We start from the raw sequence: 22,405 nt of genomic DNA, 5'->3' as shown, positions 1-22,405 counted from the left end.
GAGCCATACTGACAGCACATGACTCAGCCGCACATCTGCACCCTAGGACAAAGGTCACTTTTCGAGGATGCTGATGTTCACATTCTGGACAGAAAAGACAGATGGTTTGATAGAGGAGTGAAAGAGGAGGCCAATTATGCATACTGTCATCTTTGAACATGAGCTTACGACTCATGGCTCAGAGAAGGTTGGGGACCACTGCCTTAGATGATTCTAGAATGTACTGCATATGTGTCAGCCTTTTAATTACTTAAAAGCTGCCTTGTGAAGGTGACATGCTTCATTGCTATATGACAACATTCGTCTAAATCAGTTGGAAGACCTACACTTTTCCATGTTTATGGAATAGTGTTTGTCTGCTTCCACTCTGCCAGACTAAAGATTTCATTGGTGGTGGATGCACAGACAATATCAACTGGTCACAGGATGCCTTCATCAGATGAGCAGCTTGTTCGTTGGATCAAAAACAAAAACAGGAACAATCAGTCTGCAGAAACATGATGATTACTTTTGCAAGAATTTGAATATACAAACACACAGACTCAGGTTGAGGCTGACAGCAGGAGCACCTGTAAAGTTGATGGTGTCCGTTGATTCAGTCACATTTCAGTTCACCACTTGCATTCATTGTTTCTTTACAATGTGCTTCTCGTGTCCTCTGTCCTCTGATCATCTGCATGTGACCTCAAGCAAACCAAGGATGTGTCAAAAATTAAAATACAGCTGTGGTGGGCTGCATCAAAACAATTCATGATTTAGTTATAAAATTATGTCATTAATATTGTTTATAAAGGTTTACAGATATTACATTGGATTCAAGTTTCCGCCCTTCCTGGGACACTGAAGGACATTCAAAGAGTGGTCCTGATTCAGTCCCTTTCTGTGTCCCTACTGTCATTGTCCCGTTGGGAGATGAACCTTTGCACCAGTTGGAGGTCCAGATTGCTCTGGAGCAGGTTATCAACAAGCATGCACTGTACACGTTCATCTTTCCTTTGACCATTACTAGTCTCTCAGTTTCCAGTCTCCCCCCAAAGCCATCCCCACAACATGATGCTGCCACCGCATCACTGTGGGGATGGTACTGACCAGGTGATGAGCCGTGCCTGGTTCATCCAGACATCATGATTGGCATTCAAGCCAAACAGGTGAACCTTTGTTTCATCAGACTAAAGAATTTTATTTCTCATGTAATGCATCATTTACTGAGGAGTGGCTTCGTCTGGCAGCTCTACCATACAGGGCTAATTGTTGCAGTGCTTCAGAAATGGATGTCTTGGAAGATGCTCCTCACTCCACAAAGCAGCACTGAAGCTCTGTTGAAGTGACCATCGGGTTCTTGGTCACCTCACTAACTACAGCCTCTCTACCCTGATTGCTCAGATTTGCCAGGCAGGAAGAGAACTGGAGGCCACTGTGCTCACTGGGACAGACAATTCCTTGTAACTGGACACAAAGGAATATATTCTAGCATCCACAGAACCTTCTTTTGTGGTCTTCCAGATCTTTTGGTGTTAGACCTGTTATGGGCTCCTGACCTGTCTCTTGCCCAGGGACAGTTGGAATAGGCTCCAGATTAAGTTTCACACTTTTTTTTTTCTCGATAAAACTTGACCCTGAAGCTGATATAGGCTGCTTGGAAACCAGCCAAACCAGTTTATTCCTAATGTTGGTCCCGAGCCCAGGTAAATCAGGAGGGTTGCATTGGGAAGTGTAAAACCTTTGCCAAATTAGACATGTAGATAATCCTGGGTTAACAACGCTGCCAAATCGTTGTTCAGTAAATTATGTGCAGTTTGTTCACCTATTAGTTCTGTTTCATTCAGCCGACACTGGGTCCGATGGGTCCCAGATGAAAGAAGAGAGAAAAAATGAACACATTTCAATATTTTCTCACAATAATTCGTGATTTATTCTCCCCAGTGTAAGACAAAAAATCATTTGCTTTAAATTTACACGATCAGAAATCACCCTAGCTTCTTTCTTCATTATAAGGCACACACAACAGAAACTAAAAGCTTCACATCCTCTCGGCTACAACGTGTTCATGAACATACACTCACGTAAGAACCTCAGTTGAAAAATACAAAACATTTTTTGCAACTTGTTAAAAGTAGTAGAAATGTGTACACACATAAACTGAGTTTGCTTTGTTTTTAAAACCCTTTATTTGATACAAGTATTTTTGCAAATTCTGAAATCAATTCTAACCTTCGATTTATTTATTTTATTAAAGTTGTTATAAATAGTCAATTGCAAATTGTTTTTGAAGTGCTTCAGTAAAGATAGAAAACAGCAGAGCTACAAGTTACTAATGATGTTGTCATGGCCTCTGACACTGAGCTCTGTGCAGACACTAGAATAAACTGTTGGCATTAAAATAGTTGTGCTGGTCTAATCTCATCTGTCTGATACATCATTTATCTGAATGATGATTTTTCCTCATGCACGAGTTCTGCAGGATTGTGTGTTGGGACCAGTACTTTCCATATTCTACATGCTTCCCTTAGAAATTATTATAATGAAAGTTATTATTAAATTATTAGAAACACGTACATTGCACATGATACCTAACAGCTTTTCTGATGAATAAAATGTCTACCATCATCCCCATTTGAACTTAAAAATGTCTGTTCGACACCTTTTCAATAGAATGTCTTCTGTCTCATTACTGACAAACAAAACCTAAAGTGCCAGAATTATTTGAAAAATGCAAGAATCATGTAAACTCAGGTAAACTGACTCAGCTGTAGCTTAAATCTTATCATTTACTTTTAAGAAGCTGGTACCAGAGGTTTTGGTCAAACAGCCACAATCTCTGGTCATAAAAACTGAAATATAATATAACTGAAATATGTATATATATATATATATATATATATATATATACACATATATATACACATATATACACATATATATACACATATATATATATATATATATACACATATATATACACATACACATATATATACACATATATATACACATATATATACACATATACACATATATATACACATATATATATATATATATATATACACATATACACATATATATACACATATATATATATATACATATATATATATATATACACATACATATATACAATCTTCATTCGAGTTTCCTTGTTGTTAGTCACAGTCACTTTAACCAACACTGACGATTAGTACTAAACTTTTGCTTTCACTTAGTTTTTGGATCACTGGATCATGCTTTGGGTTTATGAGCTCTATTTTCTGGGTTAATAAACTAAATTCCATTTTAACCAGTTAGTTTTACAGGAGCGCTCTGCAGCAGATGACGACTGTGACTTACAGGTCAGCACATCCATGTTAATACCCCCCCCCCAAGCTCAAGCAGGACCACATGTGTGTGCATCACACAGCTGCAGCATTCACTCAGTGTCCAAGGAGTCATGGCAGTTATCCTCATGTTTGCTGGTCACCTGGTGAAGTCAGAGGGAAAGGTTAAAACAGCTGGCTACCCCAACCCAACAACTCCACCCAGGAGAAAAACAGACATGCTGAGAGTGACAGGACCCCGACCAAAGCATAGGAACATATCACAGAGCAGCAGGGGAAAAAAAAGAGACAGAGACAAATCCACATATTTCTCATCATTTAATTAAGTGATTTGATATAAAACATCATTAAAACGCAGGGGGAAAGGAACAGCAGAAAGAGACCTGGCAAAGAAAGCACACGGTTCATGCTGATCTGAGAAACGTTTAACCTGCCTCTCTTGCAAATGTCCAATTTTGGTATTTTATGCTTCCAAATTGATGTGTGTTTGTTTGTTGTGCTGAAAACGTGAAGAAACAAGGAAGAAAGAAATGAGCAGACACCATCAGACAGCAAAGAAAGCTCTCCTGAAATACCGATAACACCTGACTGCAGAGCTAACATGTTAGCCTTTCATTTGTCTCCACTTAGGTTTGTCTACAAACCAATAAATAAAATGAGAGAATCTACATATTCCAGATCGATATGATACCGATTTGCAGATTTCACAGTTTAACATTTCCTTTCATTATCGGAGCGGTGCTAACGCTGGCTCGTGTTTTCTGTGACTGCCTGTTATTTGTTGTGTATTGTTAATGAACAGAGCGTTTCTGGGCCGATGGTTTACTCCAAAATGAACTGATGAACTTGTTTCAGTCAAACATTATACTGGGAGCATAAAACTGCTTTTCAAAATGAAAGCACTAACCTGTGGAGTACCTGTCACTGGTTTAAAAATCCTCAATGTTTGACACATATACCCTATAATTACTTTACATGAGCAATGCACTCTGGGTAAATGATGTAAACTGATGGCACTTCAGAGCAGTCTTTATCAACTGCCACTTAACAGGTTACACAAAGTATAAAACATGGCACAGTGTGCTACTTTTGGCTTTGATTTCAAGCTGAAAGGAATCAGGGGAAGTGACACTGGTCTCTTTCTTATTAGAAAGGATTGTGGAAGAAGACAATACCCACAACACTTACTGTGGTGTTCTTGGTACGAATCACCTAAAAGAGCAGACAAATGGCAGATAGAGTCCAAACACCCTTGAATAGTCTGAGAAACATGAAAAATAAGAAATGCTTTCCTGCTGGGTGGTAAACCAATCACAGCCGCAGTTCCTGTTCCTGAAAGCAAACTGGTACTCATCACGACCCTGATCACAGAGGCAGCAATAACTGCAGAGGTTTAGCCAAGTTCAATCAGCTGGTGTATAAAGTATAAGGTGATCATAAAATGATGACCACTCTTCCTCTCAGCAGGGCAGCAGTGGCTGCACTGACATTCTCGCCTTGCTTTAATGTCAGATATGTCTTCCAGCTCAGTTTGAACCATCTGTTGAATTACCCAGACTGCAATGCAACTTAAACAACAATGGCGGCTTGTTATTATTATATCAGGTCTTAATGTTAGTATAACAGGCTGTGCACACATTCAGTCAAGGTGCCTTTTAAATGTGAATTCATGTGGGAGGCTGTTTGATTATTGCTGCTCCACATTTAAAACACATGATGTCCTGTCTAATGGACAACTCTCCAAGAGGACTGTTCAGTGTCATAGAACAATGAAACCATCATTTTCATTTCATTCAGAGATCGTTCATCACTACAGGAATGTGGGTAATAAACATGGCATGTTAAGCCAATTTTTAAAAGAAGGGATTATTTGGAAAAGGAGCTCCGAATTTTTGACATTGAAAAGTTGAGAAAGAATTGAGAAAACTGAGATCACATGGTTTCAATTTCAAACATTAAACCAATTTTACTAAATCCAGGTTTGATCAGCAAAATCACAGCACAGATATCTGTTTGTACATTTATTCATTTTTCCTATTCTTTTTAATTTCCCGACTTTTTGTTACTGTTTAACCTGACAGCAACCATAAAACTCATTATTGTAGGCGATTAAGACACCAGCCTGGATTGATGGGTAAGCTAGCAGGAGAAAAATAATGAAACAGTAGCCCCTTGTGCTCAAAATTTCACCATTGTAATCAACAATGTTTTACATTCCACAACGAACATGAAGTGCAAACAGATGTGCTAAGAGGACTGCAGACTAAATGATTTACTGCAACTCTGTAAGGACGCTACTCTTTGTTGCTACTCTGCTTTTAACTGAGATCTGACTTTGCCTTCAGCCTCTTAGAGTAAACATGTGCAGTGAAAATCTTTATCAAGTCATTCAACATGAAACAAAAACTGTAGAAAGAGCTGGAAAGGAGAGGTGTGTAATGTCATTATGCCAAAACGATCCATGTGAGTTTAGAAAACAGTTCATTGACAGAAAAGGTTAAAGTCAAAACTGAGAACCCATCCCACAGAGAGAGCACTGAGCCAGCGACACACACACACTCGAGCAGAGAACATCAGGGTTCAGTTCTGCTTCATCTCTGCTGTTTATACCTTGCTCCTGAAGAGAGGCTTAGCTCCGGGTCCACAGTACTCGTTGTATATGAGCTTGAACAGGAAAAGGTGGAAGAGAGTTATGAGCGAGGCCACGCTGAACCAGAAGAGGAAGGGCAGGCCTGGGTACCTGTTGGCCATGTGTTCCTCGTGAGCGAGGATGGCCTTGAGGTGCAGAGTGTGGCGGAGGTCCTGCAGATGCCGCAAGTCTGTGGAGATGTAGAGCAGCGGCGTGATGGGCTGCGTCACCATGACGGGGAAGGTGTGGCCTTTGATCTCTGAGGTTAACTCCACGGGCTCGTTGAGGCAGCCGGCCTCACAGGCATACAGCTTCACCGGCTTTTCCTGCGGCTTTACCGACACGTGGAGAAAAGGCTTTCCGTCCACATCCAACAGCACCGCCAAGTTGATGAGGTCCTGGTTGTAGTGAATGCCTCTCAATGCGTAGCTGTTGTGCAGCACGTCTGGGTCGGTCTGGAACTGAAGATGGTTCTCTGTGAACTGAAGGCCACCAAAGCTGAGCACCATGCCCTGCATGACTCCATGGGCCCCAGCAGCTACCAACACCTTGCAGCCTCTTTTGTGCAAAGTCAGAGTCCACAGCGTGACCAGCTGCAGGATCTGAGCAGTGCTGCTTACTCTCTCAGGCCACAGGTTTTCTGCATGCATGGTAGCGTGGCCGCTGAAGCAGTGGTCAGCGTAGTTGAGACTGGATTCGAGACTGGCGCGCTCCTCGCCATTTAGCCTTTGGTCCAGAAGCGGAGCCGCGGAGGAGGACAAGATGTAGTAGAGGGTGGTGTTCACAGTGCGGCTCGATGGCGTGTGGGAGTCGATGATCTTCCTCATTTCAATACCTGAATGGAAACAAAAAGCAGAGTTATAGCTTCACATGACTCCCTGGGCCCCTTCTGAATAACACAGCAGGTGAAAGTAGCTATTGAAAATACATTTAACTGTACACAGAGAGACACTATTGGCTGACAGGAAGCTTTAATAAATTAAAGACAGGGTCACTCACATCCTATTCCAGTGATAGCTGCTGATTCAGTTCATTTGTTAGTCTTGCTACTTCTGTGTTATTTTTGGTATTTTTGTAGATTCAACTAAAGAAATGGGAACAAATGTTGTGTTTTTGTGACTGCCAATAAAAAACTACAGACACTAAACTGGGTCTTTATAGGCAGACACAATAGTTACTAACTTAAAAAAAAAGCTTCACCTTTGGACGACTTGCAAATCACTGCACTGTTTTTATTTAGCTTTAAAGGAGGTTTGCTTACTCTCACGCTTGCATTATGGCTGTACAGTGACACCATCTGTGATCGCTTTTGGTGCAGCCAGCTACTGCTACTCCTCACCTGAAATGAAGAGCTCCCTCCAGGCTTCCTGGTGGTGTTTGACCAGGTCATCCTCACTGGTCCTCAGCAACTCTTCCAGCTCCTTTTTGGCTCCGTCTTTGAGGGCGCTGAAGGTCTCCTCCAGCATTGAGGACTCGATGGACTCTGAGGTCCACACCACACTCACAATGTTGTCTACGTGCTCTGACTTAGCCAAAACATGGATCCTGCTGCTTAGCTTTTTGGTGACCACCACGACCAGAACCATCCTATTTTTTTCCACCGGCACCCTGCCAGAGGAGAGGACTACCTCTCTGTCCTCCAGTTTCTCCACACTGGTGGAGAACTTGCTACCGAAAGAGGGATTTCCAAACGATAAGTCCAGGTTAAGCGCCCTATCGGAGGGATTGTTGATATGGATTCGCTGCAGAAATACGTTAGGTCTGCTTCTATGAGCAATAAACTCCTCTCTAATAGTGACACAGTCTCGGGTTGACTGCAGGGTGGCTGGTGAGGCGCAGCGGACTGACAGGACCGATCCCTTCCGGAACCACAGCATGTTAGCCTCAGCCTCGGCCAGCGCCCCATCCAGGCTGACGGTGACTCTGGGAGAGTACTCAGTCTGGTGTACCGGAGCCGAGCCAGGCTGTGAGGATGAGGCTACCCAAAGTTTGTTAGACTCAATATCAATCAGAATATGGCCGTTTCCAGTTACAAAAGGCGTGTCTAGCCGTTCCTGAGGTGTGCTGTATATGCCTTCTCCTCGGTCTACCAGAGACCTCCACCTGTAGATCTCAGTCAAGAGACACTGGCCGGCCGCCCCTCCGGGCATGGCCGAGCCACCGAATAACCTCCATCTTCGCTCGGCTCCCAGGTACCAATAGAAAATGAGGAAGAGCAACAGTCCTATAAGGAGTCTTCTCGCCCAACTGCTTGATAACAAGCCTGGTAGCCCCTTCAGTCGTTGCTGTAGCCACATTTTACGATCAAAACCCGGCTGTGAGTCTGCTAAGGACAGCACCCAGAGGGCTCGGGGTGAACACGCGAGGATGTCTCACATGGAATTTCGCTCGTACTTTCTCCAGGAACGAAAGCTGACAAACAGGATTCAGGCTAAATGAGCTCGTTAGCTAGCACTGTGGACAAAAGCTGCACAAAATGTGCGGACGCTTCTCGCATTATAAGCTTCTCTCGTATCCTCAGAAGTGAGACTTCAAGATCTCCGTTTGACTTCAACTAGAAAAAAAGCGAATAAATAATTAAAACAATTCTCTCCAGAAACAACTTTGCCATAGGCTGACACTTCTGGTTTGTCAAAAATATCGTAAAGCAAATCGGCAAAAAAAAAAAAAAGATCGGCAAACATAACAACCGGAACTGTCGCAAAAACCAGTAACTTTACGACAAACAGCGCTGGACAGGAAAACCCTGCGGAACTGATCATTCAACATCTCCGGCCAGAGCAAAGTGGAGTTACTGGTGCTTTATGCTTGCTGATGTTTGGGTACAACATGAATAACGACAGCTGCAGTCAGGGGAGAGGAGATCAGCGTTTACTTTCCATAACAGCGACTGTCTGTCTGAACTGACAGAGAGAACATGTCAGGTGGTCTCGACTAAGGAACACGAGTCTTCATTTTTATAAATATCATAAAATTATGATATTTCATACCTCAGCAATAATCATTTACCCAAAAAATAAAATGAAAATAGGGGAGATGGACTAGGTTGATGAACAGAATGTTTGAGATAGAAATTAAAGTGATGGAATAATTCATATTGGTCTGTTGTCATTTTTAGAAAAAAAAGTTGAATTTTTGGACAAAAATGTCATCTTTTTAGAAACTCTTTTGGTGACCTGTGTGTGTGTGTGTGTGTGTGTGTGTGTGTGTGTGTGTGTGTGTGTGTGTGTGTGTGTGTGTGAGAGAGAGAGAGAGAGAGAGAGAGAGACTAAATGTGTTGAACCATAAAAAGAAGGTTATTTTTGATTAAATCGGTGCTTTTGTAACAACAGAGGGCAGTGAAGATGGGGGGAGTTGGAGGCTGTGTGCTTCGTTGGCTTTGATTCGTTTCATTTGTGTTTGTTTAATCCAAACAAAGAAAATCAAAGTCAGACTTACACACACTCTACCTTAGCGTGAGACGGTCGTACCTGAGCAAGGATCCCCAAGTCACACAGCAGCCAGTGTGGGTAAAATGAGGATGTCTCTGACTCACAGTGCGACCCCAAAGCAATTTCAGAAAAGCAGGCTCTCACTTTGCTCTCCTCCAGAGAGTGGAGGAGGCCTGGGTTTAACCTGATCCATGTGAAACAGCTGTTTGTGGGGGGATATCCCACCCCTGCTCAACTCCAGCGACCCCGAGTGACTGGAAGTTATTGCTTGCCTGACTTTCACCAACTGGAAATATCCCCCTGACTGTAACCCCACGGCCACAACCACGAACTCCTCCCAGACCGTCAATAAAGTCATTACAGTGAGTGTTACTTCAGCCACTGAAACACCAGGGGATAGCTTTGATCTGACCAATGAGCCTAATTTACTGATGAGTGAAGCGCGCAGAGTTTTTGAAATCAACCAAGACAGCTTTGCAGATTCTGACTTTTTAGTTAACATTTTATTACTATGCTTTGAAACAATGTCAGATTTCCATATAACATTTATTTGTATGTTGTAATGTTTTTCTTACACCGCGTGTAATTTTTATAGAAACCTTATTCATTGTATGAATGTGTAATCATGTATCTTTGATAAATAAAATATTTCATCTTTTATTTGTTTACTTTGTGGTTATTAAATAAAGATTAGTCACATATTGCATTGATAAACACAGATGGCAGATGGAAAAAGCAAACACAGTGTTGTGCTGCTAAACTTTGAGGTTCTAAGACACCAACGTTCAAATAAGAAAAAATCAAGAGGAGATGAGCAGCCCTGAGTCTGCATGTAAAACATGAAAACTCCAAAGCAGCCAACCCAGGTGGCCTTGCATGGAATGGGAAGGAACAGACTCAACACAGTCGTTATCAGGGAGTTTTTGTTCGGCTCCAGCCTTGAGCCCACAGCTGGCGCCGAAAGGGTAGCCGGATTATGATGGTAACATCTTAGATCTATTTCCAGGGGCGAGAATGTTGTATGTTAGATTTTGTTTTAAATCAGATGATTATGGGGTAAATTGCAGTACTGAAGGCAGAACATACATATAATACTGAGTGCAGAAAGAGATGGTTTCACTTCACAGGTGTGCCTGTCAGGGTTCATTTGTAGCCTTCTTAATGAGGTTGGGACCATCAGTTGTGTTGTGCAGCAGTCAGGTTGGTACACAGCTGACAGCCCTATTTGACAACTGTTAGAATTCATATTATGGCAAGAACCAATCAGCTAAGTAAAGAGAAACAACAGTCCATCATTACTTCAAGAACTGAAGGTCAGTCAGTCTGGAAAACTTTGATTGTGTCCCCGAGTGCAGTCGCAAGAACCAAATGCTATGATGAAACTGTCTCACATGAGGACCGCCCCAGGAAAGGAAGACCCAGAGTCCCCTCTGCTGCTGAGGACACATTCATCCGAGTCACCAGCCTCAGAAATCACAAGTTAACAGCAGCTCAGATTAGAGCCCAGATACATGCCACACAGAGCTCCAGTAGCAGACACATCTCTACATGTTCAGAGGAGACTGTGTGAATCAGGCCTTTATGGTCAAATAGCTGCTAAGAAACCACGACTAAGGAAAAGCAACAAGCAGCAGAGATTTGTTTGGGCCAAGAAACACGAGGAGTGGACATTAGAGCAGTGGGAATCTGTGCTTTGGTCTGAGGGGTCCAAATCTGAGATGTTTGGTTCCACCCATGACACAGAAAAGATTAACTGATAGTGTCTACATGCATGGAGGAGGAAGTGTGATGGTGTGGGGGTTGCCTTGCGGGGACACTGTTGGAGATTTATTCAAAATTGAAGCCACACTGAACCATCATGGCTACCAGCATCCTGCAGCAACATCCCATCATTGATTTTTCAACAGCACAATGACCCCAAACACACCTCCAGGCTGTGTCACGGCTGTTTGACCAACAAGGAGAGTGATGGAGTGCTGTTGGAAAACCATTTCAGGTGATGACCTCACGAAGCTCATCGAGAGAATGCCAAGAATGTAAAGCAGTAATTAAAACAAAGGGCAGCTATTTCGAACCATCTGAGATCTAAAACATGAAGGAAGGATTAATGAGGGATTAATCTCCATCTCATATGTTTCCTCCGTCAGGTTAGGGATAGGAATTAATAAGGATTTGGCGATTCCGATTCCATTACCAACATCACTTATCAATTCAATTTCCTGTTGATTATCTTAGCACTTCTCACTGGGTTCTCGTTGGCTGCACTTTGAGAGTGGCCACCATTGTTAAACAGCATACCAAAGACATTACATTCATGCAGATGAATTGCATGTTCTGGGTCAAATGTTTGTACATGTTGGAGGTTACTTAAAAACGTCATTAGTACCGATTTTTCTACCTCTAATAACCTCTAGCTGGACTTTAATGAATGCAATAACACTTTTTAACGTCAATTAAATTAACCACTAACTAACAAATAACTCGTATACCAGTATTCGCAAATATATCGGATGTCAACACCACATTAGATATACCTCTGTCTAAACTCTTCATTTGGGTTCTAATGTTAGGTTTATGATTACTTTGGATAATGTGATTGGCACTGATGTTTAACATTTCCTTTCTTTCTTTTCATGGTCAAGTTATAGTGAGAGCTTTAATTTAACAAACTTTGTTTACCCATAGTCTATGTAAGAAACTTATATACAACCACCGTTTCAGGCTACGTGCAGATACTCATGTCTGCGGAACAGCAGGATCCCCATGTGCACAGTTCTCTCCTGCCCACTGTGGAAGTAGGCGTTTGCTTGCGATTTTAACAAGTGGGCTACTGTGTTATAAAAGAGCCTGGATGGCAAATCTTTACACAGATGCCAAACTGCTGTTTTACTACTGTTATTCTTCTACTGTAACTGCTGTATAGACAAATACACGGTTTGTGTGCACACACTGAGAAACTGCGAGGAGGAGAGAGAAAAGGCAAAGTAGGGAAAAACAAGGCGAGTTAGAGAAGGCTGAGCTGGCAGATCCAACACAGCCGTAGTTGACGTTCGCTAACGGGACCAGTCCGGTTCAAAAACAGGGACGTTAACCTGGCAAAAATGAGATTTTCATCTTTGCTGTTATTTTCAGCTATTGTTGTCTGCGCGCTTTCCGCTCTGGTAAACTCCGAAGTAGAGGGAATTCCTGAAGGTAAGTCTGGAATGCTGGCAGAGATAACGCTGTGTCCGCACCCCACGGTGTTGGTGGTGCAGTTTGTAGCAAATGTGTACCGAGACGAGTTGGGCCAGTTAAGCTCGACACAGGGAGACTTAGTTCATTTGATAACTGGCTGAAAAAAGCTGTGTTGCAACCACGCGTGTCACAGAAATGTGTGAGAAAGAGTTGAAGCCGAACTACAGACAAAACAAGACGATGGCGACAAATTATCTGACTGCATCTTTATGAAAAGCCCGGATCCTTGGATCAGTGTTAGTCTGTTAGAAAAACCGAAATTTCCCCACTTTGTCTCGTAGTGCTTGATGCATGTCGAAAAGTTGTTTTTCAGTTTTCCAAAATAAAAATCACTGTTAATAAAACATGAACGGAGTTTATTAACGTTTCGTCAGCGCTTTCCAATTCAAAGCAAACTGTAGTCGCTCCGGGCTGAGGAGGGCTGCCATGCCGCTGACGTGGACGATGCTCCTCTGAACTGCTGTAATCATTGCCTCTAACACATTCACGTTAGCCTGTGGGAAGCCTATATTATTAATAGTTGCAGGGGATGCGGACTTGATTCTGTGATACACCCACAAAGAATAAAAATCTAAGTTTAGAGACTTTTTTTCAGGCTTAATTCACAGCGACATTAACCCTGAGCAGTTCACTGTTACATCGTAACCATAACCATCTTAAAGCCTTTATCACAGCCTGTGCAAGAAACGTATTTGCTCCTCTGTAGAAATGTAACTACATGTCGACATAATCGCACAAGTATAGCTCTGCATTAAAGCTCTGTGTTTAAGTGCAAATATGCGAGCATCAAAATGCCATCATATTACTAATACAGCGCCTCTTCTTTCTGCTAGGTTATTGTACACTATAGTTCACAGTCATACACGCGTTACATAAATACTCTTTATGGTGGTACTGTAAAGTTTTGTCACGCTTAAGTCATTCTGAATTCCTCTGTCATGCTCTGGTTTCCAGACAAACTTCTAGTTGTGACTGTTGCGACCAAAGAGACTGATGGCTACAGGCGTTTTCTGAGGACAGCGAAACACTTTAACTATACTGTCAAGGTAAGAACTTCTGGGGCAAAGTTTTCGAAAAAGTTTATTTCATGCTCTGTAGACGTGAGGGCTCACAGTCTCTTTAAAACAAGTCCCTGCTGTGTGCTTTAAGGAGTTTTATCCAAACACAAAAATTGGTCCTTTTCAGTGGATTTCAGTCATACTAATATGTGTTGATAATATAAAGCAGAAAATAAGGAAAGACATAACCTTAATGGCTGTATTTTTAAAGGATGATACATTAAAAGCTTTAAACTAAAAGATGAGGTGTATGTTTTTAAGGTTCTGGGCCGAGATCAGAAATGGAAGGGAGGTGACTACATGTCAGCCCCAGGAGGAGGCCAGAAAGTACGACTTCTTAAAGAAGGTCTGAAGGAGATGAAGGATGATGGCCAAATAATCCTTTTTATTGACAGGTAGAGTGTCTATCTGGGTACCTATGCCACTATAATACTGTGTTAGTTATTCAGCCACTGGTTCAATTTCATTTCATGTTACATGAATCTGCCTTGTTCTGCCTTTTGTCAGCACACGAAATATAGTAATGTGTAGTATGTAATTTTACAGCTTGACGACAAATTAAGGAAGAACTGTATTAGTAGGTGAGAAACATACTCTGTTTGGATGCTTTTCAGCACTGTGGTGCTCTGCAGGCTGCAGTTAACATCCAGTCATTCTGTGTGGCATTGTGTGTGTAAACTCTAAGCAGGTTGATTCTGATGTATCAAAACGATAAGAAGAAAAGAGCTCAGTGGCTGTGACATGACGGTTCACTTTGTGTTTCAGTAGGAACAGTGACTAGAAACACATCTGCATTTAGACATATTGGAAGAACATCAGTCCACATGGTTAGAACAACAGCAAACATTTGATGAGCGTGATATTCGGCATTGATACGTAAGGAAAACATAGAAGCACTAAATATTAGTGCATGATGTAATCAGGCTGTAAGTATGAATAGTCAACAGTTAAAGTGATTGATATTGAACAGCTGCACTGCATTTGACTCTCTTTGTAAAGATGAATGCACATTTGTGACTTCATCATTTGAATAGTTGTGTACAACATGAGTATAGAAGTAAAATTAACAGTAACAGTATTTTGTCTAAGTCCGCCATTGTAGAAATCCATTTCACCGAAACAATAACGTGGCGCACGGTGTGATGTCAAAAAAGGCGCACACCTTTGACGCTGCATTTTCTCCGTTTTCCTCGTTCACACATAAACGCAAAAATGGAGTTTTCGAAAATTTCCACCCTGGCAGTAGTTTTTAAAAATCTCAGTTTTCAGTGATCGAAAACGCCGTTTACATGTGGACGAAAGGTGCACCTTTCGTCCACACGTAAACGGCGTAAACACGTAAAAAAATCACACTTACAATTATTTCTATTGTGCGCTGCAGTAGATGTGTTTTAGCAGACCTGCAGCTCTTTGTGGTTTTACAGAACTGAATTCAGCCAGATGTAAGCAGATGTTTCACGAGATATCTTGGCTGATTGTCTCCCTCTACACTGACAGCACAATGTTTATGCTGGACAGTCTGAAGCTGCTGTGAAGGTGGACTTCAGTGAATGAATCTAAGCATCATCACATAAAGTTCATATTATGTAACTCGACACTGACCATGAACACCACAGCTGCTGTGCACCCGTCCAGTGCAGTGCTTTACCTAGAATCCATTGTATGACTCTAAGCTAACCTGTTTATCCTGCACTAAGGAGCAGATTCAGTAACACAAAGGTCAAAGGCTACACCTCAGTTTGTCTTGCAGGAAGCCTAAAAAATAAGAAAAAAAAACAAAAGGTCACGTATACAGAAGCCAGTATCTGATGTAAAAATGAGGACTTACATGTAAACCTAAAATTTCCAGTATATTAAATACCACTGAGCAGTCTTTACCTTTAAATATAACCTCTCTTCTCTTCCACATTTTATACCAAACTAGGCCAACTGAGTCAACATGTCCAGGTCAAAATAATGCAAATATCGAGTACAGGTGTATAAGAATTGCCTCGGTATAAATTTAATAGCTACTTATTTAAAATATATTAGCAGTTCTTAACTGTTTCTGCTGTTTCTCTAGTCTTTTAAGGTAGCGTGCTTTGAATTGAGTAACAAGCTCCACTTATAGCAGTTTATTTGCTGTGTTACGATGTTATGAGTCAGTATACTAAATTCATAAGATATTACTGTTTCAGTGTTTATGCATATTTAATTTAAATGACATGTTTTTGAAGCACATTTGATGCACTTTAGCTGTACATGGCAGCTAAAGGAAAAGTCCTGACATTTTGTAAAGTTGTAAAATTCTTTATGGTGAAGCATGTAATTATAGTGAAATCAAGAAAGTGTGTGTTGTTTTTGTTGCAGTTCCTTTTCTGGTAGTAAACATAGTCACAGGCAAATTAACTCTGGCTGGTATCATATAATAACAACGCCTTCATTTGTTTTAACTGTGTCACTGGCTTCACACAGTGCTGAGCTGCACTGTGTACTAACGTTTTCTGTTTTCACTCCCTTAATGACTTAGCTACGATGTGGTTTTTGCCTCGGGTCCCAAAGAGCTGCTCAAGAAGTTCCAGCAGACCAAGCACAGGGTTGTGTTCTCCTCTGAGACCCTCATCTGGCCAGACAGACATCTGGAGGACAAATATCCCCATGTCAGGGAGGGCAACAGGTTCCTGGGCTCAGGGGGTATGTTTATCAGTCTTGTTGTTTCTTGTACTACTGAGAAAAGTAATATTGCTGTGTAATTTCTGTCTGTTTGTTTTTACATAACATGAAGTATTTATTCTGAGAAAAAACAATATTTTTATGTCATATTTTTTTATTAGAGACACCTGCGTCACAGTGTAGCCATGTGTGGAGGGTCACATAATTTTAGGATGCAGGACACAGCACACAAAGGATTTTTCAAAAAGGGAGCTCTTTAATAGCTAATCCAAAGTGAATCATTGTTCAAGGGAAAAATCCAAAACACAAGAAATTAGAAAACAACAAAACACAGCAAAGTTACAAAGAACAGTGCATACAATGCCAGAGTGGACAAAGCAACTACAGTTCACACTGTACAGTACTGCTGTATGTAGCCACACTGAGGGCTGATGAAATACTGGAGGCCAGCTCGGCAATGAGATAAATCGAAACATAATAAACACAGGTGAAAACAATCAGGGCAGTCACACAGCAGGGACAGGAGACATCACAGAACAGCCTTCACAGTAAAACAGGCACATTTATAGCATCCTGAATACCAACTCCCACTACCTCTCACTACAGAACAAGGAAACACAAAAAGACCAACGCACAGACACAGAATTGAGACAGTTTCAACAGATTTTCTAATATGTGTTCATATGGGATGGGAATCTATTGGAATTTAGCAATTCCAATTCCATTGTTGATGTCACTTGTCCATTCAGTTCCTAACCAATTATTTTATTGATTCTCTACATAATAGCTCTCTAACCTCGAGTACTAGAAGTTAAACTCAGCAGAAAGCATTTATTAATGAAAATCAACCCAGAGACTGAAGTAGCTCACTAAGATACGTAAACAGATCCAAATCCAAATGCAGTGCAGCACTGCACTTAATGTTGTTTTAGTACTTTATTAATCAGTACTTTCTTAATGTTGTTTCAGCATTTGAATACTTAGTCAACTGGTGCCATGTAAGCAATTATAAAAATGTAAATTATAAAAAATAATAATTTTTCAGATGGTATTAAATGTTAAGCTGTTGCTGTATCTCTCACATCCAGCAGGAAAACCTGGAAGGTAAATGAACTGGTTCCTATGTAGTGCTTTACTACTCAACCTCAGCACTCAAAGCTCTTTATACAACATGCGTCATTCACCCAATCATAGAAACACTACTCCCCACCTGTGTAAATAAGCAGGTTAAAAGGGTCACTCACCTTCTGGGCTTAAGAAGTACCAGAAAAAAAAATCGTTAAAATGTGAGGCTCACAGGTTGCTGATAGATGAGATAGGGCAGATGGTTTTATAGCAGGTCGTTAATCAGCACTGCACTGGTGACATAAACCTGGTAGAGCTCATTAGACATGCTCCTCGAAACACACGCCTTAACTTTCCCTCACTGTGTCTACATGAAGGTCATGAACAAATGTATACTTCTAATATATGTGATCATTTCCTGTCTCATTTCTCTTGTCTCCTCACAGGTTTCATTGGCTATCTTCCCAACATCAAAGAGCTCATTGCTAATTGGACAGGAGACGACGGTGACAGTGATCAGCTGTTTTTCACCAAGGTTTACACTGATCAATCAAAAAGAGTAAGACTTGTTCCACTGCTGTAACTTTATGAAATTCCACTATTTTTTCATGAATGCCTCTACAGCACTGTAATTACATGAAGTGATGTTTATAACATCTCCTGCTAACTGAAATTCAGCACTTTCTGTCCACATGGTTCAAATTACAGGTCTTTTAGCTCATTGGACATTTTCCTGGTTCGTGTTAGGCTTTTAATTTGAAACATGTACCAGAGGCTTTTGATGGTAATGATGAACAATACACAAAACAATAGTGCTGAAAATACATCGTTTTCATATTGAATGCAGCATAATTCAGGGCAGTACAATTCTGATGTTAGCTATCATGTGAAAGCAGGTAAATATACGCTGCTCGGTGTTAAATGTCAACACTTCACCGAGTTCTTTTGATTCCTCAGAGGCATCCGATGGAAGACAACACACTGCTCAGTAGACAATTTAGCACTTTATTTCTCTTTCACATTACTTCTAGAAGGGAGATGCGTCCTGCATGACACATTGCCGTGGATCTCCAAATGGTGGTGTGCCCCTAACGGTTTTATTACAGAAGCTCTCTATCTCTACTCTAAACAACAGTGTCTCAGTAACTTTCCACTAGAGATGGTCCCCTCTTATCTACATTTTCCCAAGCAAGCGTGAGTGAGTCTGCAGCTTTCTACTCCCCAAGGACACATGGTCTCATGCCTTTATTTTCAGGGCTGTGTCCACTTAATACTACACTACATAACTTTATAACACTTATTAATAAAAAAGCATAGCATTATTGAGGCACTGAAAAATTATTTATTCCCAACATCGGCCTGAAGAAGCAGCCACAGTTTGTTTGTTCCTGTAGAAGTTTTCATCTTATTGGATACATGTAACATAATAGATCAAAAGAATATATTTCTATTTTTCAGAAATCTATAAATATCACCCTGGACAACAAATGCAGACTCTTTCAGAACCTTCATGGAGCACTTGGTGAGTGCATTGAATTTTGTTTTCTTTGACCAGCAGGCCAAGGTTGTTGATAACACATGTAACACTGCCCAGCATCTTCTCCTGCTCTTGTTTACCATGCACATTATAACGAAAAATGATAAACAACAGACAATAAATCAGAAAAATCAGAAATCAGAGACACTTTACTTATCCCAAAGGGGCATTTAAGATACAACAGAGCAGCATGACATTGAAGATAAGGACGGGGCATAAACAGGCAATAAAAATGAGAGCATTGGGTTCACGTCGAAGTGATGGAAACAAGTCTGAAAATCACAAAAATGAGGAAAAAGAAAAGAATACAAAATATACTGAGTAGATGGCGAAAAGCAACAACGAAAAGAGCATTGAAGTTAGAAAACAGTAACAGAGTAACAACTTTAACAACCTTTTAAGGAACTTATTGAATTTTAGCATTTTCACTTTGACCTACGGATACATAGATGAGGTGATATTTTTGGATAATAATTTAAAATTCATACACTGATGATGAAGTGGTGATTGTTTTAATACCCCAAAGGTGAAGGGTATAATTATGGTTTGCCAAAGTAATTTTTGTGGCATTACTTCCTTTGCTGAAATGAACAATCATTGGCTGCCTTAGCAAGGTGCATAAAAAACAAAACGATGTCAGCAGATGGTGACTAAACTATACACTTCATTTAGATGCTCCATTTATTTCCTCTGTTGACAGGTCTGTAGTCACATTGTAAAGTCTCAAGGGGAGTGCTCCATTTACTTTTATTGCATCACCAAAATGTACAAAGATCATTGTAAGAATGAGAGAGTTAAAGTGTCTTTACAGGAATAACAATCATACTGTTTACAGAACAGTTGTCTAGTTGGTGGCAGGTAGTTTTTTGTGTGTAACTGAACAAGTCTAGTCGGGAACACATGTCACAAGGTTTGCCAGGCAAGGCAATATAAGGAAGTCCCTCTCTGGTATTGTGTGGGATCAATTCAAGTTTATTTATACAGCACCAAATAACAACAACAGTCGCTCTCAAGGCGCTTTATAGTGTAAGGTAGAGGCTACAATAATACATACAGAGAAAAAACCCAATAATAATATGACCCACTATGAGCAAGCACTGGTCCAGCCCTAACTATATGCTTTAGCAAAAAGGAAAGTTTTAAGCCTAATCTTGAAAGTAGAGATAGTGTCTGTCTCCTGAATCCAAACTGGAAGCTGGTTCCACAGAAGAGGGGCCTGAAAACTGAAGGCTCTGCCTCCCATTCTACTTTTGGGGCGATCGTGGCTCAAGAGTTGGGAGTTCGCCTTGTAATCGGAAGGTTGCCGGTTCGAGCCCCGGCTTGGACAGTCTTGGTCGTTGTGTCCTTGGGCAAGACACTTCACCCGTTGCCTACTGGTGGTGGTCAGAGGGCCCGGTGGCGCCAGCCTCACCTCTGTCAGTGCGCCCCAGGGTGGCTGTGGCTACAATGTAGCTTGCCATCACCAGTGTGTGAATGTGTGCGTGAATGGGTGGATGACTGGATATGTAAAGCGCTTTGGGGTCCTTAGGGACTAGTAAAGCACTATATAAATACAGACCATTTACCATTTTAAATACTCTAGGAACAACAAATAAGCCTGGAGTGTGAGAACGAAGTGCTCTAATAGGGTGATATGGCACTACAAGGTCATTAAGATAAGATGGGGCCTGATTATTTAAGACCTTGTATGTGAGGAGCAGGATTTTGAATTCTGGATTTAACAGGAAGCCAATACAGGAGAAATATGCTCTCTCTTTCTAGTCCCTGTCAGGACTCTTGCTGCAGCATTTTGGATTAACTGAAGGCTTTTCAGGGAGTTTTTAGGACTTCCTGATAATAATGAATTACAGTAGTCCAGCCTGGAAGTAATAAATGCATGAACTAGTTTTTCAGCGTCACTCTGAGACAGGATATTTCTAATTTTAGAGATGTTGCGCAAATGGAAGAAAGCAGTCCTACATATTTATTTAATATGTGCATTGAAGGACATGTCCTGGTCAAAAATGACTCCAAGGTTCCTCACAGCGTTACTGGAGGCCAAGGTAATGCCATCCAGAGTAAGAATCTGGTTAGATACCATATTTCTAAGATTTTCCCCAGAGGTATAGTCGTTTTGGGGGGTTGGGCTATTATCAGCAACCATTTTTGCTAATAGCTAAGTGTTAAGGTATGGAGTCCGTTTCTTTCACTGTTTGCAGAAAGCTCAGGTATATGATGTCTATAGCTGGATATCTATATTTTACTTGGTTCAAGCAGATTGTAATGTTGGTCTGGTGAGGAAGGTCCCGCGGGCATTTGGCATGGAGGTTAGCCGGACAAGTCGGAGCCTAGGCACCAGCCCATTACAATGGGAAGGTCTCTCTAAAACACATGAGCGGAGAGCAGCATGCTCGACTGTAATGGCTGCACTCACACTAGGAGACTCTCCAACTACTACAATAATGGGAAGACACCCCATAACGGTGTTATGCCATAATAATGGTTGTTACAAGATGTAGGCCTTGAAAAGCTCTCACTGGAGCTCCAGTGGTTGCAATGCTCCTATATTGGTCCCCACGTCTACTTCTGTGACTCCAGTTCTTGCATATTTTCATTGTCGAGGAGTGGTTCTTATTGCTTTTTTGCTCAACTGTAGAGGACAATCGGCAGTACCTTCATCGTTTCTTTGTAGATGAGGGTGCATCCCACCATTCTAGGATAAGTATGGTGCCATGGTGAGGACACCTTCTGTTGGTCTTTTGAGGAGTTATCTTGATGAGGTGTCACTATGAGAAGGCTACATAACCTTTATCCAGGTGTGGATAAGTTGAGTAGCACAGGTTAGAGCAGAACAAAAAATGTTATCCATGACACGCAGGTCATCTTTTCTGTATGAAGTATAAAATGACTTGGTTACATTGGTCTGACAGTAACAACGTGTGAGTGTGTTTTTTGATAAAAGTTGACGTCACTGACATCAACATTGCAGTCCATTTTAGGGCTATTTCTGGGCAGTATTTAGCCAGTTTTTATCCTAACTAGTTCTATATTGCAGATGATATGGACACATTGGACAGTGGGGTTTCTGGTCAATTCACAGTTTGGTCATTACCTGCCAGTGAAATTACTTCCTCTCTCTGGCATTTCACAGAGCATCAGAACTGATGCTCTGTGAAATGCCATCTCTGTTGCATCTTTCTGGAACAGCGATAAAGTCGACTTTTCTACAAGGCCACACTTCTGCTAGCTTCAGAAGATATCTACACATATGTGTCACACTTTGACATGTGAATGAATAGACCCCACAGTTACCAGCTGATATTGAGTGTGGGTAAAAATGTTGCCAGTTGATTTGGTAGATTTTTACACCAGGTATCCTCCCTGACACAATCTTTTAGGGATTTATGTTTCCTCATGCACCCAAGCCAGGGATCTTCTGCTTGATACTCAAATACCTTAATCACTACACTATGGAGCCACTTGCCCTGAAAGACAAAAATAGTCCA

General features: G+C 41.2%; 2 protein-coding genes across 2 annotated transcripts in view; one reads left to right on the top strand and one right to left on the bottom strand.

Moving 5' to 3' along the window:
* Window positions 1–3,127: 3,127 nt before the first annotated feature.
* Window positions 3,128–8,964, bottom strand: kiaa2013 (KIAA2013 ortholog). The gene is made up of 3 exons (XM_026154645.1): window positions 7,283–8,964; window positions 5,925–6,778; window positions 3,128–3,457 (listed from the first exon to the last, which is right to left on the bottom strand). Exons 1-3 carry the CDS (start codon window positions 8,238–8,240, stop codon window positions 3,407–3,409), a joined length of 1,863 nt encoding a protein of 620 aa, XP_026010430.1. The 5' UTR covers window positions 8,241–8,964; the 3' UTR covers window positions 3,128–3,406.
* Window positions 8,965–12,163: 3,199 nt separating this feature from the next.
* Window positions 12,164–22,405, top strand: part of plod1a (procollagen-lysine, 2-oxoglutarate 5-dioxygenase 1a) — a 32,179-nt gene continuing 21,937 nt past the window's right edge. The window contains exons 1-6 of the mRNA XM_026154010.1: window positions 12,164–12,566; window positions 13,563–13,654; window positions 13,928–14,061; window positions 16,176–16,339; window positions 17,830–17,942; window positions 18,842–18,905. Coding sequence (XP_026009795.1) covers window positions 12,476–12,566; window positions 13,563–13,654; window positions 13,928–14,061; window positions 16,176–16,339; window positions 17,830–17,942; window positions 18,842–18,905 — 658 coding nt within the window. The 5' untranslated portion in view covers window positions 12,164–12,475. The remainder of the gene's footprint in view (window positions 12,567–13,562; window positions 13,655–13,927; window positions 14,062–16,175; window positions 16,340–17,829; window positions 17,943–18,841; window positions 18,906–22,405) is intronic.

This window comes from Astatotilapia calliptera, chromosome 20, assembly GCF_900246225.1.
Source record: "Astatotilapia calliptera chromosome 20, fAstCal1.2, whole genome shotgun sequence".
NCBI lineage: Eukaryota > Metazoa > Chordata > Actinopteri > Cichliformes > Cichlidae > Astatotilapia > Astatotilapia calliptera.
Note: the sequence above shows the minus strand (reverse complement) of the source record. Positions and strands in the feature narration are given on the sequence as shown.